At 49.1% G+C, this 14,848-nt stretch overlaps 1 protein-coding gene across 1 annotated transcript; it reads right to left on the bottom strand.

Moving 5' to 3' along the window:
- Nucleotides 1–258: 258 nt before the first annotated feature.
- Nucleotides 259–14,206, bottom strand: ADHFE1 (alcohol dehydrogenase iron containing 1). The gene is made up of 14 exons (XM_054394722.1): nt 14,151–14,206; nt 13,606–13,643; nt 11,111–11,154; nt 10,868–10,921; nt 10,040–10,194; nt 9,698–9,894; nt 9,261–9,338; nt 8,023–8,128; nt 7,113–7,265; nt 6,232–6,330; nt 5,770–5,848; nt 4,879–4,975; nt 1,599–1,756; nt 259–481 (listed from the first exon to the last, which is right to left on the bottom strand). The coding sequence occupies exons 1-14, from the start codon at nt 14,204–14,206 to the stop codon at nt 398–400; spliced, it is 1,398 nt and encodes a 465-aa protein (XP_054250697.1). The 3' UTR covers nt 259–397.
- Nucleotides 14,207–14,848: the final 642 nt, after the last annotated feature.

The raw sequence follows: 14,848 nt of genomic DNA, 5'->3' as shown, positions 1-14,848 counted from the left end.
CCAACCCAAACCATTCTAGGATTCTGTGATTATTTCTTCTTCTGAAATCACAGACAGTGTAAAGAAACCCCAGCATTTGCAGAACAGCCCTTACAACATCTTCCCACCTTGGACCACCACTAAAGCACACAAAAGCCTTCAGCAAAGTGAGGAATCTGCTCCATTTTTTCTGGAATTTAATACCACTGACTAGTGAGCAAGAAGAAACCCCCAGTCAGGCCTTCACTGCAAAGCATTATTTAGTTAAAGATGAGTTGCTTAACCTTTCAGCAGCGTGCAATGGACATGAGTCAAAGGCACCCAAGTGCTTCCATCCTCCAAACAAGCTCAGCCCCATAGCTCTACAACATCACCTTGGTGCAGAACAGAGAATGCTTTTCAGATCAGAATAGTGAAGCTAATAAAGCTTCATGGAAGCCTCGAAGAGGGCAGCTAAGTCTTCTTCTGTTTGGGGACGTGGGGATAGCTTAGTCACTCTCTCCTGCAAGAATAAAGAAAAAGTGGATTGATTACAGAAGGCTGCAAACAAAATTAATCCAAGAGCAGCTGAACTGTGAGCCTCTATACTAAGGTCCTTCGGAGAGAGCAACAAGGTTTTGCCAGCAATTAATCAAGTAATTAAGGCTGAGGCATCATCAGCTGCACACAGCTTTCCAGAATGTATCAGCTACAATTGCCTGCAGTTGAGTACAGAGGAGCAAGAGCAGAATCCAGTCCAGCTGCAAAGCCTTCAAGCACAAGTCCCAGCTGGCAGTGTGCTGGCTGTTACCCTGGGAGCACAGCCCATGGCAGATTTCAGTTGCTAGCACTGAAACCAGGAGTTCAGCTTCTAGGGACCAACATGTTCAAACCACAACATCTCTTGAAGCCCAGGAACTGCTGTAGATGGGGGGAGTGAAAACTGCTTGGAACTCAGGCTCCAAGCAAGGGACACAGCAAGGGGCAGTGGTGAAACTTTCAGCCTGCAAATTGTTCCTTTTCTCTGCAGTGCTGCTTGGTGAAAATCAATCCTAGGTAGCCAGAGCAGCCCCAGCAGATGAATCAGACAAGGAAGACTCTGGATTGTGCTTTTGTGCTGCTTTTTTCAGTGTCTCTGTGAGCACTGAAATGATAAAGGGTATTACCAGTTTAATCTATATCATCCCAGGGGACCTTGATTCAAATTCTGATGGGGGTCAGGGGAGCAAAAAAGCCATCTGGGAAGAAAAGTGCAACTTCTCAACATGGCAAAGTGGGACGCAAAGTGAGCTGGGCAGTCAGGCTGCACCTACAGCCCAGCCTGCACACATCAAGAGAGGGAGCTGTGAAAAGCAGATCTGTGAAAAACATCCTCCTTTGGAAAGCTGTGGTGTTCAGAGACCCCAGCCAACCCCCAGCCACTCCTGCTGCAGCAATGTGAAGAGCAGCCTGCAGGACTCTCCCTGAGAAGCAAACCCTAACCTGTGCAGAGACACAGCCCACACTTGGCCAGCCTGCATTTCCTCCATCCTCATTCTTTTCATGTAAGACTAGAAACAGCATTTGCTTGGAAAGAACCACCTCTGATGATTCTGCTCTGTTTTATTGGACAAGAAAAGCTGGCCTGCCTGCTGCCTTACCTGGGGCAGTGTGCCTTGGACCAAGGCAGGGATGTCTGCTGTGGAGTAGCCGAGTGCAGCTAAGCCATCATCAACATTCAGATCAAACAGGAATTTCCGCAGCGTGTCTGCCAAAATCAGCCCTGCCTCTTTGACTCTGGCAGTGCGGATGTCAGCTCCTGAAATAAGACACAAGGCCTCGACTGTGGGCTGCAGAGAGCAGGGGGAGCCTGTTCTGCACTGCATTTAATCATAGCATCAGCTGAATGCAAACCCACACCTGACAGGCACAGCCCCAGCAGCAACGCCAAGTGAAAATCCAGGGGTCAGGCTTCGTTTCACAGCTGGCATGGTCTGGGAGAGGTGAGCTCAGACAAGCCCAAGAGAAGCAGGGAACTGCTGCTGTGTGAGAGGTGAGCTCAGACAAGCCCAGGAGAAGCAGGGAACTGCTGCCAGGACTAACTGCCCCATGAGGTTGTCTTTCTCTCCTTCTGTGCCCACAAGGAGCAGCTCTTCCCAGGCTGACTAACTGCTGGGAGCAAGGCAGCTAAGGCACCAGCCTCAGAGGTGTTTATTTTTATGGACACTGTGCCAAATGCAAACTTTATTGGAAGGCTTTGAGTTTGCTGACATCTAGAGGACATGGAAACGTGAGACTGTTCTGTTCAGTTACACCTTCCAAGGGAGAAGTGGAATGTAGCAGCTGAGAGAGACAGGAGGTTAAGTAAAGCCTAAACTTGGTGCCACAGAACACACCTGGTTGTAAGGGACCCTCCAAGGGCATCTTGTCCAACTCCCCTGCCAGTCAGCAGGGACATCTCCAACTAGAGCAGGTTGCTCAGGGCCACATCAAGTTTGACCTTGAATGTCTCCAGGGATGGAGCCTCCAGCACCTCTCTGGGCAGCCTGCTGCAGTGTTTGGAGATGTGCTGCAGAGTGCAGAGCTGCAGAGCAGGAGCTGGTGTCTGAAGCACCTACTAAACAGTGCTGAAAGCATCAATATGACCTGAGAGCTGACCAAGATTTCTCACAGAATAGCTTCCTTCCCCTTCCTCAAGGAATAGTCAGAACTTATTTACAAGCAATAATAACCCCATGCCCAGGCAGAAGACACAGGTTCCTGCCCAGGACTCCTTCTCCAAGGAAGCTGAGCTAAATTTGTTCTCTGCATAACCTCAGTGATGTCACACCAGAACTATGGTAGGTCCATAGTGAGATGATGACTAACAGCACAACATAGCTACAGGGGAAAAAAACCACAAAACATTTTCTGTGATCCTCATACAGTTCAGTGCAACGTTGAAAGAGGCTTAGAGTGAATGGAAGACCAACAAAGCTCATTTGAGGAGCTGAGATGTTCAGGCAGTAAGATTGGCAGTGCTACAGGAGCTGATATCTGGAAGAAATGGATAAATAAGGTGTGACAGAGTCTTGTGTGAAGTCTTGTGCTGTGGGGATTATGTCAGGCAGTCTGAGTTTAGCCTGGGCTTGGCTGGGGAGGAGTAACTGGAATTTATATCCAATATAAAGTACAAGGGGGAAGGGAGGAGGGGAAAAAATAAGGGCAGTAAATATGAAGGGCAGTTTTAAACTGTTTCTTTTTGCTCAACCTAAAGGATTCATCAGGCTCTGAAGGAAAATGTTTGGCTGCAGGCACACCTATTTCAGCTGCTGGAGAATCCACCCAGGGAGCTACTGAGCTGTCTGTGGCTGTACCCAAAGTCACAGCTGTACACACACACAACATAACTATTTAGTAATCTGCTTCATGTCATAAAATACCTTCTTAGTCACTGCACTTGGCAACAGCACAGACCTGAACCAGCTCCTGCAGTCACTTGGACTCTGGACTGGAAGCAGAAGCAAGCACCCCAGGTGGGAATGAACAAATTCAGTCCCTGGGACATGTTTGCAGCAGAGTCCCTTTACAGCAAGGCAGACAACAATGTAGCTTAAATTTATATAAAGGAAATGATCAGAGCTTTCAGAGACAGAATTTTTGGCAGCAGTTCATACCACAAAATCCTAAAGGAACTGCTTTTCAATCACTTGGTCCAAACTCAAGGAGCCAGAGTTCAGATTCTCTGCTATGCTCTGCTGGCCAGTTAGCCAGACACATTTTCTTACTCTGCTGCTTCGTGTTTCTTAGTCTGCTTGAGCTGTGTGTTACTGCTGTAGGAACACAGACATTCTGCATTTTGCTTTGTCCTGGGCTGCATCCAAAGCAGGGAGAGCAGCAGGACAGGGAGGAGATTCTGCCCCTCTGCTCTGCTGAGATCCCACCTGCAGCACTGCCTCCAGCTCTGGTGCCCCCAGCTTAAGAGGGACATGGAGCTGCTGGAGCAGGTCCAGAGGAGGCCATGAAGATGATCAGAGGCTGGAGACCCTCCCCTATGGGGGCAGGCTGGGAGAGTTGGGGCTGTTCAGCCTGGAGAGGAGAAGGCTCCAGGGAGACCTTAGAGCAGCTTTCCAGTATCCGAAGGGGACTTACAAGAAGGCTGGAGTGGGACTGCTTGCAAGGGCTCACTCTCTCTTGAAACCCACACTGCTTTTCCATGGCTTACATAAGGTGCTGGTGGGACAAAGTCCTGGGTCAGCCATTCAGCTGGAGTCAGCCAGGGCAGCTGAGCTCAGCTGGCTTCAGGTGAATCTCATCCCCAAAACATCCCCCTCAGTATAAAGGAGGGAGTTTGGGGAAGGTGTGGGTCCTACTGCCTGGCTTCCTGCTCTTGCTGAGGCTTCTCTGGACTCTGCTCTTCTTTGTTCTCCTGCTCCCCAGGGTTGCCTTCCTGTTCTGTTGCTGGGTGAGTTTAACTTTCCATTCTCTATGTTGGCATTGGCATTAGTTTGGCTGTTCCATCAAATCCATTTTTATTTCAAGCTGTGGGTCTCCTTTTCCTGCTCTCTTTCTCAGCTGGGGTTGGGTCATGGGGTGGTGGAGCAGCTGCTAGCAGACAGCAGTGTAGACACTCCTAAGTGTGACTGGATCACTGTGACTGGCCTGCAGAAGCCTGACCATACAAGGGGCTGAACACACATTTCCCAAATGCCAGCAGAGTTGCCCTGACCACTTTCTCCCTGCTCTGTTCACTGCTGCAAGAGTGACTGTGATCACTCAGCATGGGCACCAGCAGCAGTTTGGCTACAACAGCCTAGTGCAGAAAAAAACAACTGACCTAAGATATAAATAACAACCAGCTAGGAATGCTTGAACACATCATTATTTTTTTTCCCTGCCCCAAAAGCCAGTTTGGAAAGAATTCCACTTGCATGAGTAAGTTGTATCCATAGAGATCCCTACCCAGTATCTCAGCAGCCTCCAAGTGTCGTTCAGGATGGACCTGTGCTGTGAAAGCAAACACTGCTGGGGAGGTCAGCACCACTGAGAGGCCATGTGGCTGGGGGGGAAAAAAAGAAAGGAAAAAAGAGTAAGTCCACATCAACAGGACATGCACTTTCCACTTCAGTGTGCTCTGGTGCTCATGAATGTGAGATAAGCTCAATGTGAGCTGTCAGTGAGCACTTGCAGCCCAGAGAACCAACCAGATCCTGGGTGGCATCAAGAGAAGTGTGGCCAGCAGGGCCAGGGAGGTGATCCTCCTCCTCTGCTCCACTCTGCTGAGACCCCACCTGGAGCACTGTGTCCAGTTCTGGAGCCTCTAGTACAGGAAAGATCTGGAGGTGGTGGAAGGAGCCCAGAGAAGGGCCACAAGGATGAGCTGGAGCTGCTCTGCTCTGGAGACAGCCTGAGAGAGTTGGGGTTGTGCAGGCTGGAGTGGAAAGGGCTACGAGGAGATCTTGTGGCTTTCCAGTATCTGAAAATGGCTACAAGAAAGCTGGGGAGGGACTTTTTAGGGTGTCAGGTGGTGGTGGGACTAGAGGGAAGGAATCCAAGCTAGAGCAGAGTAAATTTAGACTAGACATTAGGAAGAAGTCCTTCCCTATGAGGGTGGTGAGACACTGGCACAGGTTGCCCAGGGAGGTGGTGGAAGCCTCATCCCTGGAGGTTTTTAAGGCCAGGATGGATGTGGCTCTCTGAGCAACCTGATCTAGTGTGAGTGTCCCTGCCCATGGCAGGGGGCTTGGAACTGGATGATCCTTGAGGTCCCTTCCAACCCTGACAATTCTATGGTTCTATGATAACAGAGAGTTGAAGTGTGTGATACAAAACCAAAGAGAGCCCAAGCTTTACCACTAGAGAGTGATCCACATTGTAATCCTTTGCCTTGTAGGTTTTCACCAAACCAGAAATTGGGTAGGACATTCCATGGCTGGAAGAGAGGAGACAGAAGTGGTCAGGGCAGCCCTCCTGGTATTTGGAAAATGTGTGGTCAGGCTTCTGCAGGGAAAGCTGAGGCAGAGATGGTTCAAAGGTATTTGGGTGGATGGATGTTAGGTTCAGAAAAACTCTCACCCACTCTGCACCTCAGGGACTTGGCTGTGAAAAACCAAACCCCACACACCCTGGCCTGGAGCAACCTGGCCTAGTGGGAGGTGTCCCTGCCCATGGCAGGGGGATGGAATCTTTAAGGTCCCTTCCAACCCAAACCATTCTATGAATCTTCTCAACAAAGGCAGTGAGATCTGTGACAGCCTGACACAGACCCCAGCTAGGAGCTGCCCTTGGCTGGGGTTGCTGTTTGTCTGTACTCACCAGAGGTGAACACCAGCATTGCCAAAGCCAATGCCAGCAAAGGCACTTGCTAGGTGCATCCTGGCTCTTGCTTCACGGTCTTCAGGGTCTTTGATGGCTCTGTGCAGCACAGAGACAACAGCAGCAGTGAGTTCCAGCAGGGTGGTGACTCAGGCAAAGGCAGAGAGGGCTTCTTTAGGGCAGATATGCAAAACCTTCTAAGATAAGCTGAGGTAAAAATACTGGAAATAGGATCAGGTCACAGTTCAGGCAGAGAACAGCCCTGCTCTGGATCTAGATCAGACTGCTTCAGTGAAAGGTTCCTTTCACTTTTCCAAAGCCTGAGTGAATTTATCCAAATTCTCCTCACTGGTGGCTTAACTCTGCTGAGTGGAAGGTGTTCTAAGCATGAACTGACTGTCAGTAAATTCATCCTTTTGCACATTGAGGTCACCTTGGTGGATCTAGAAGTGCCTTAATCTATGCTGAGGGTCACAGAAATGACACCAGCAGCATTTCCTTCAGGGTCTTACATTTATACTGCCACAGAAAGAAGATTCTTGGGAAGATGTGTAGATGTTGCTCCAACATCAGCTTGGAATAGCTGAGGACTTATACAACAGACTCATGGAGGCATTAAGAAAGCTACTTCCTCAAGAAGTCCAGGTTGGACTCGATGATCCTTGAGGTCTCTTCCAACCTTCTTGATTCTATTCTATTCTAAGACTGCCCTAATTTTACTTTCAATTGTATTTGAAAAACCTCTCTGCTTCAAGAGGAATCCAGGGCAGAAACGAAGGGTGAGTGCTTTAGGTTAGAATTCAGGTTGCTGTAAGCATCTGGCTTTGGGGACTGGAGCCCCAAGAGTCCCTGGGAGGGGGTGGCTGTTAGAAAGGGGCTACCTTTTCAAGTATTTGGCCACAATGTGCAGAGCATGCAGAGCCCAGACGTCGCTGATGGGGTTGCTGCCCTGGTAAGTTGGTCGGCTGAGGGGGTTTGGAGGGCAGGGGCTGCGCTGGTTGTAGGGCAGGGCAGTGTAGGACTCCAGAGCATGGCTGAAGGGAAGATGGGGAATGAATTACTGAAGTGGGAAGAGGGCTGCAGTTTACAGACAAACCACTTCCAGCTGTGAACAAATGCCTCAGTTCCACCGCAGGTGGTGCAGCTCAGGCTTGAGAACTTGGAGTCATGACACATCGATGGCTTGGCTACACACAGCACCCAGCAGCAAAGCTCTGGCCCTCCCCAAAGAAACTCGAGTTCTGCACAGTTAAAAGCTGCTTTAAGTGGCAGAAAAATGTGCCAAGTGCTGAGCAAATCATAAGAGGTTCTAAAGGTGGTTGCAACTGGGCAAGTCCAACCAGCAACCCAACCCCACCATGGCCCCAAGTGCCATGGCCACAGGTTTCTGGAACCCCTCCAGGGATGGGGACTCCACCACCTCCCTGGGCAGCCTGTTCCAATCCCTGACCACTCTTGCAGCAAAGAAATTTTTCCTCATCTCCAACCTAACCCTCCCCTGGCATAATTCCAGGCCATTTCCTCTTCTATCACCTGAGACTAGGGAGAAGAGACCAACCCTACCTCACTGCAGCCTCCTTTCAGGGAGGTGTAGAGAGCAATGAGGTCTCCACACATTCTGAGGGAGGCTGTGAAATCAAGAGGAAAGTATGACAGGGCCACCTTAACCACAACAGGAAAGGGAGAAAAAAGATTCCCCTTTTCTGCTCCTGAAATCTGTAGAATTTTTTCCTACAGTCTTCGTAATAAAAACCACAAAATAGTGACAAATTCAAGTTGCAGCCAACTCACCAAAGCACATCAAAGCCACTGTTGGCCACCACCCTCTCAGGCATGGACAGAGTGTGCAAAGGATCCACGATGCCTAATGTTGGCTTAATGGCTTTTGAAGCAATTCCTGCAATGGGCAAGAGAGAAAATGAGTTGAAGGGTTAAATTTTTTTGCTGTCTATTTATTTGTAACAAAATGGGGTGAGACAAGCTGAGTGGTCAAAGCATAAAAAGGAGAAATGATCTGGAACTGTGGAGATAAAAGTGAAGGGAGAGTAAGAAGTCTCTCTGAATGCAAGTCCTACTGATGGTGAAGTCCTTGAAGAGAGCTGCATGATTTGAGGCTTGCCTAAATGAAGTTCATCAGCCAAGGTTCTCCCTCCATGTGCAACCCTCTCTGCTTTGTGTCTGCAGCCAATTGCTAAGGCAAACCTATCCTGGGCTGCAGCCAGAGGAGTGTGGCCAGCAGGGCAAGAGACGAGAGGTCTCTTCCAACCCAATCCATTCTATGAATCAATGATTCTGTTGCTAATTGCTTTCCTCATCTGTAAGAACCTTCCTGCCTTCACACTTTGGTTAAGGGGGCACAGCTGTAGCTGTGAGAAAGACATACAGATGGACAGACAGACATATGGACAAGAAAACTCTTATCAGGGCTCCTCAGCTCACCCATTTGGGTCCCAAGACTCTGCAGCATATAAAATCCATATGTTTAGGACTAAACCCTCAAAACAGCAATGAAGCTTAAGATGACATTTTAGCCCTAATCTTCATTTGCCAGGGATGAAAAGGCCAAAGGAAGACAGTGCCCCCCATTTGCACAGCATCTCAGGCCTGAGGTTTCCAAAGTCAGGAAAGGCAACATTTGGTTGCAATTATACAACAAAGAAGCAGAGTCTTAAAAGCAGAAAGCAAAATACAGAGGAAATAAGGAACAGTTGGTTGACCCTGACTGTAAGTAGAAATTTCCTCTGCAAATTAACATTTTCTGCCATTTAAGAACTTGAAAGATTTTTAGCTTCCTGCTTTGCCTTCAAACTCTAATCCACTGCATCACAGAGGTATTTCATGATGTTAAGATGCTACACATTTAATTCAAGGAGGAAACCTTGAAGCTCTTCCAACTTGCCTGTGGCAGCTGAAGCAAAGTGACACCTGGAATGACAAGCAGCATCCCTTCCTCTGGAGGCAGGGAGGGAACTAATGAAGACCTTAGAAAAGCCTTTGTCTAGAATAGCAGAGCCACAAAAATAACTCACCAGTTTTCACTTTGAGTTGTTTGAAGTCAAAAATGGCTACACCAGTGGTTTCACTTCCAGTTCCAGCTGTGGTAGGAACTTGAAAGGAAAGAATGAGGGTGAAATAAATGATAATTAATAGGGATCACTGCAAAATAAAACCAGAATGGTGATGCCACCAAAATTACGTGAGATGGCAGAGGGATCCCTGATGTGAAGCCAACAGCTCACAAAGGAGTTGCTATGCTACTTTGATCTCTCTTGTCAGTAAAAGGAGTTAAAGCTCAGCTCAACAAGACAAGCTAATCCCAAACCCTGGGATTTTAACTCTGCAGAGGTGAACAGCAAGTTGCTGCTGAACACAACTGGAGGAGAAGCCCCACGGGAAGGTGACTGCAGCAGAAACATCACCCAGATTTGGTGAAGGTCTGCCCCTCACACACTGCATCCTGCTTTACCTGCAATGAGAGGCTTGAGGGGCACAGTGACAGGCTTCCCCTTCCCAATGGGAGCATTGACATAATCCAGGAAGTCTGATGCAGGGCTGGCTGCATACAGGTTGGCAGCTTTGCAGGTGTCCATCACAGAGCCACCTCCAACGGCGACGTAGGCATCGAACTCTCCCTTTTTAGCAAATTCAATGGCGTCCAGGAAACTTGGAGAACCAGAAAAGCTTTCCAGTTAGGAGGAAAGCAGCACACCCAGAGAAACTAACTCTTGAGACGAGTGTAGAGGTGTTTAAGCAGCTTTGTGCCATGCTGCCAGGCACCTCTTGGAGAAGCCCCCTGCTGAAGCAGTACCTTTGGTCCGTCGGTTCCACCCGGACGTTGTCATACATCTGAAAGTTTATGCCATGCTTTGCCAGGGAATCCAACACTGCTTTTACAGGAGGGAGCTGGCAGAGGTTTTTATCTGTCATCAGGCAAACTCTTCTAGCACCGAGATTCTGCAGGTCCTACAATAGCAATGGAATTAAAGCCCATGAAAAGGCCAAAGGAAGATGGTGCCACTCGTTTGCACAGCATCTCAGTGGCCTGCCCAGGGCCACATCCAGTCTGATCTTGAATGTCTCCAGGGCCTCAACCACATCCCTGGCAAACCTCTTCCAGTATTTCATTGTGCAGAACTTCCTTCTGATGTCCAACCTGAATCTGCCCTGCACCAGTTTCAAACCATTTCCCCTCATCCTATCCCCACAGGCCCTTCTGAACAGTCCCTCCCCAGCCTTTCTGCAGGTCCCCTTCAGATCTTGAAATGCAGCTCTAGGGTCCCCTTGGAGCCTTCTCTTCTCCAGGCTGAACAGCCCAAACTCTCTCAGCCTGTCCCTATAGCAGAGGTTCTCCAGCCCTCTGATGATCTTTGCTACCTCCTCTGGACCCTCTCCATCCGGTCCATGACCTTCTTGTGTTAGGGGCCTCAGAGCTGGGCACAGCACTGCAGATGAGGTCTCCCCAGAGCAGAGCAGAGAAGCAGAATTAGCTCTCTCCATCTCTGGCCACACTGCTTTGGATGCAGCCCAGGCTGCCCTTGGCCTTCTGGGCTGCAAGAAGCAATCTGTTCTTTATCAACCAAGCAGGCTTTAGAAGATACCTTTTCACCCAGGATGGGCTCACGCTAGAGGAGCTTACCATGCCAATCTCTTTAGTAACTCCTTCTCCATAGCGGATGTTTGAGATGGCCATCTGCAAGAAAATCAAAGAAAAGCTGAAAAAAAGAATGTACTTTTCCTGGAAAAATGGAGCAAAGGCATCTAGACCCAAGCAGGCAAAGTGCAAGTGAAATATTTACTAAACTAAGTATCTGTTAAATGTCACATTTGGAAATACTCAGGATAGTACTTTAAAACAAATACAGTTTGTTATTAAACCTACCTCAAATGCATAGTCTGTACTGCCCGGGGTAGGCTGCTCAGGGACTGCAATGGAGATGAAAGAGCAAAATCAGGAAGCAGAAAGTGACTTCAGTCTGTGTCTCATTGCTAGAGCTGGCAGGTTCCTGTGCTTTGAAAATCAGCCATACATCTGCAGAGGCCACCTGGGCTCCTCTGGGTAACACTTATCCACTGCATTCCTTGGCGTTTCATAGAACACACTGCCTTGGAAGGGACCTCCAGAAGTCATCTTGGCCAAACCCCTGCAGTCAACAGGGGCATTCCCAACTAGAGCAGGTTGCTCAGAGCCTTGTCAAGCCTGACCTTGAATGTCTCTGTGCATGGGACCTCCACCATCTCCTTGGGGAATCTATTTCAGTGTTCCACCACCCTCATTGTGAAGAACTTCCTCTTAATGTCCCTTCTAAGTCTACCCTGCTCCAGTTTCAAACCACTGGCCCTTGTCCTGTCCCTCCACAGCTCTCCTGTAACCCCCTTCAGGCACTGGAAGACTGCTTTAAGGTCTCCCTGGAGCCTTCTCTTCTCCAGGCTGAGCAGCCCCAGCTCTCAGCCTGTCTGCACAGATCCCCAGTCCCCTGATAATTTTTGTGGCTCTCCTCTGGATCCTCTCCATCAGGTTCATGACCTTCTTGTGTTGAGGGCCCCTGGACACAGCAGAGCAGGAAAAGGAACATCTTTTGTGTGTGGGAGTGATTCTGACCAGTGGTTCTTTCACTCTGCCTAGCGCTGACCTTGCAGGTGAAACTGACTTGCTTGCTTCAATGTGGAGCAACTGCAACTCTTCTCTAACAACAGCTGGCTGTGTCACCGGCAGTTTTATTTAGTAGAAGAGAGAATATACCTACAAGGACAGTAGTCCAGTCACATCCTCTCTCTGCCATGTCATCTGGGCATGAATTGCCACCAAACTCTCCACTTCCTGCATATCCTGACTTTGTCACAAAGTGAAGCCAGCTCCACCAAGTGAAGCAGCCCATTCCTCTCCAAGCAAAAGCTCAGATGAGGCATTCTGCTCCTCCTGCTGGACTTGTGCCTTCTGTCTGCTCTATTAATTGAAAAGATGCAGTTTGGATTCAGACCCAATGAGGGAAGCAATGATAATGAGACCTGCAGACACTCTGGGGTGCAGTGAAGCAGTGACCCACAACAGCAACAGAGAGAGGTATTAAATCCTTTGTGCTCTCTCTATTCAACCCCGGGCCAGCTGTTATCAGTTCTTTCATCACCACCTCTTGCCAGGCTGGATGTGTTTGACCTCCCCTGGAGCCTGAGGCTGCTGTACTCTCAGTCATTAATTTGACAGGCTATGTCCAAGCCACTTACCCTCTTGCTTCCTGATGGTATAAGATGTACCCTGCTGTCATATTCTTCAGCCAAACTTCACTTTCAGGAAGAATTTTGAGTTCAGAAATTGCTGTTTCCTCAAACACTGCCAGGAAACACCACCAACATTTTTTTTGTTCCCCCTGCTAGTCACTGTTAAATCAATTCCCACTATTTCTGTGTCCACCTTTGGACACTGCAGTCATAACAAAGACAAAGAAGTTCTGGAGTGCATGCAGAGAAGGGCAACAAAGCTGGTGAGGGATTTGGAGAGCAGATCTTATGAGGAGAGGCTGAGGGAGCTGGGAATGCTTAGCCTTAAGGAGAGAAGGCTGAGAGAACTTACTGTCCTCTACAGCTACCTGAAAGGAGGCTGGAGTGAGGCCATTGTTGCCCTTTTCTCCCAAATGACAGGACAAGAAGAAATGCCCTCAAGCTGCACCAGAGGAGGGTCAGGTTGGACATTAGGAAAAAATTCTTTGCTGTAAGAGTGGTCAGGCACTGGCACAGGCTGCCCAGGGAGGTGGTGGAGTCCCCATCCCTATGGGTGTTTAAGGGACCCATGGATGTGGTGCTGAGGGATATGGTATGGTGGCAGTGGCTCAGCAGCAGTGATGGGATTCTGAGCTCTGGGCGAGTGGTTTGACTTGGTGATCCCAGAGGTCTCTTCCAACCTTGACAGCTCTGTCTATGATCTTCTAGGTGCCTTTAAAGTTTAACCATGGACCATGTGGGATGTATTAGAGGATGTACACCTGCAGACTGCCCAGCAGCACACAGCTGCTTTTTATCCATATTATTTCTCTCTTGGTTTTCTCTTCTCATGTAACAGATGCATTTTTTTCCCCTTGGAAAGCCATTGAGATGGCTCAGGTGATGGCAGCAGTAGTAGCAGCCATAGCAGATGTGGGATTATCTTGCCTCACAGCAAGGGGAGGGAGGGAGAGGATGCATTAGTTGTGATTTGTGTGGAAACTCAGAATCTTTTCAACAACCGTTATCACTGCACAGCTGCAAATCACCTCTCTGCTTACCTTGTCCTTTTGAATGGTTCCCCTTCCTGTTACCTGTACCTTCTGCCCAGGAGATGCCAAAACATGGCTCTCTGTGGTCTCTTACAGAGTCAATTTGGAGACACAAATTGAGTCTTACCTTGGGAATAAGTGTGGGAATGGCTTGGGCACCGACATCTAGTTAAAAGGGAGAGATGGAAAAAAAAAAAAAGCATGGTTAAAAGGAAAGGGGGAAAAAAAGAATAGTAAAAAAGAAGGGGCAAAAGGAAAGGAATGGTTGAAAGAAAAAAAAAAAAAAGTAATAGCTAAAAGGAAGGGGGAAAAAAGCAAAGGAATGGTTGAAAGGCAGAAAAGGGGTTAAAAGGAAAAACGAAGGCAGGAGACCGAAATGTCCTCGCCCTGGCGCCTCCCCTAAGTTCCATTCGTGGCCCCCAGTGGCCTGGCCCACCCGGGGCAGCGGTGGGCGAGCAGTCCAGTCGTGGGGACCAGGACGGCAAAGGGGTCCCGGTGCCCGGTCCGCGGGGTGCCGGTGACAGTGGCTCAGCGCGACTGGGGGGGACATCAAGAACCCCCATGACCCCCGATTTGGGTGGCCCCACCGGCCCCGGGGCTCCTGCAGGCGGGGAGCCCGGACCCTAGCACTGCTGCCCCCACCCTGGGTCGCTCCTGTCCCGTGACACTCACGATGCCAGCTGCAGCTGCCGCAGCAGGCGAGCCGCTCGCTCCCGTCCGGCCGCCATGCCCGCGACCTTCGGAATCACGGAATCGGTTTGGTTGGAAGAGAACTTTGAGCTCATCGAGTCCAACCCTTAACCCAGCACTGCCAGGGCACCACCAGACCATGTCCCTCAGCACGACATCTCCGGGGCTTTGAAACCCCTCCAGGCACAGGGATTCCACCACTGCCCTGTTCCAGGGCTTTGACAACCTTTTTGGGGAAGAAATTGTTCCTCATGTCTAACTTAAGCCTCCCCTGGTGCAACTTGAGGCTGTTTCCTCCTGTCCTGTCACTTATTTCTTGGGAGAAGAGACCAATCCCCACTTGGCTCCAACCTCCTTTCAGGGAGTTGTGGATAAAGAGTCTCCCCTCTTTCCCTTTTATTTTTTTTGAACACTGGACAATTTAATTGTCTTGACACTAGTGGAAGCTGTTTTCCTACCCATCAGAAAAAAAAAAAAGGAATTGCCCCAGGGAACAGCATCCTTCCTGAAACCAAGCCACAACTGGGGACAGCACACTGTATTTTTTTATTGCAAATGTACAGAAGGCACCAGAGAGTTCAAACAAGCAGAAGTCTCAGATAATTTCCAGTATCTGACCTCAAACTGCTGGATAAAGTGTGGAACTATTCCCATCAAATGCTAGGTTACTGTTAACGCAG

Source organism: Indicator indicator, chromosome 31 (genome assembly GCF_027791375.1).
Source record: "Indicator indicator isolate 239-I01 chromosome 31, UM_Iind_1.1, whole genome shotgun sequence".
Lineage (NCBI taxonomy): Eukaryota > Metazoa > Chordata > Aves > Piciformes > Indicatoridae > Indicator > Indicator indicator.
Note: the sequence above shows the minus strand (reverse complement) of the source record. Positions and strands in the feature narration are given on the sequence as shown.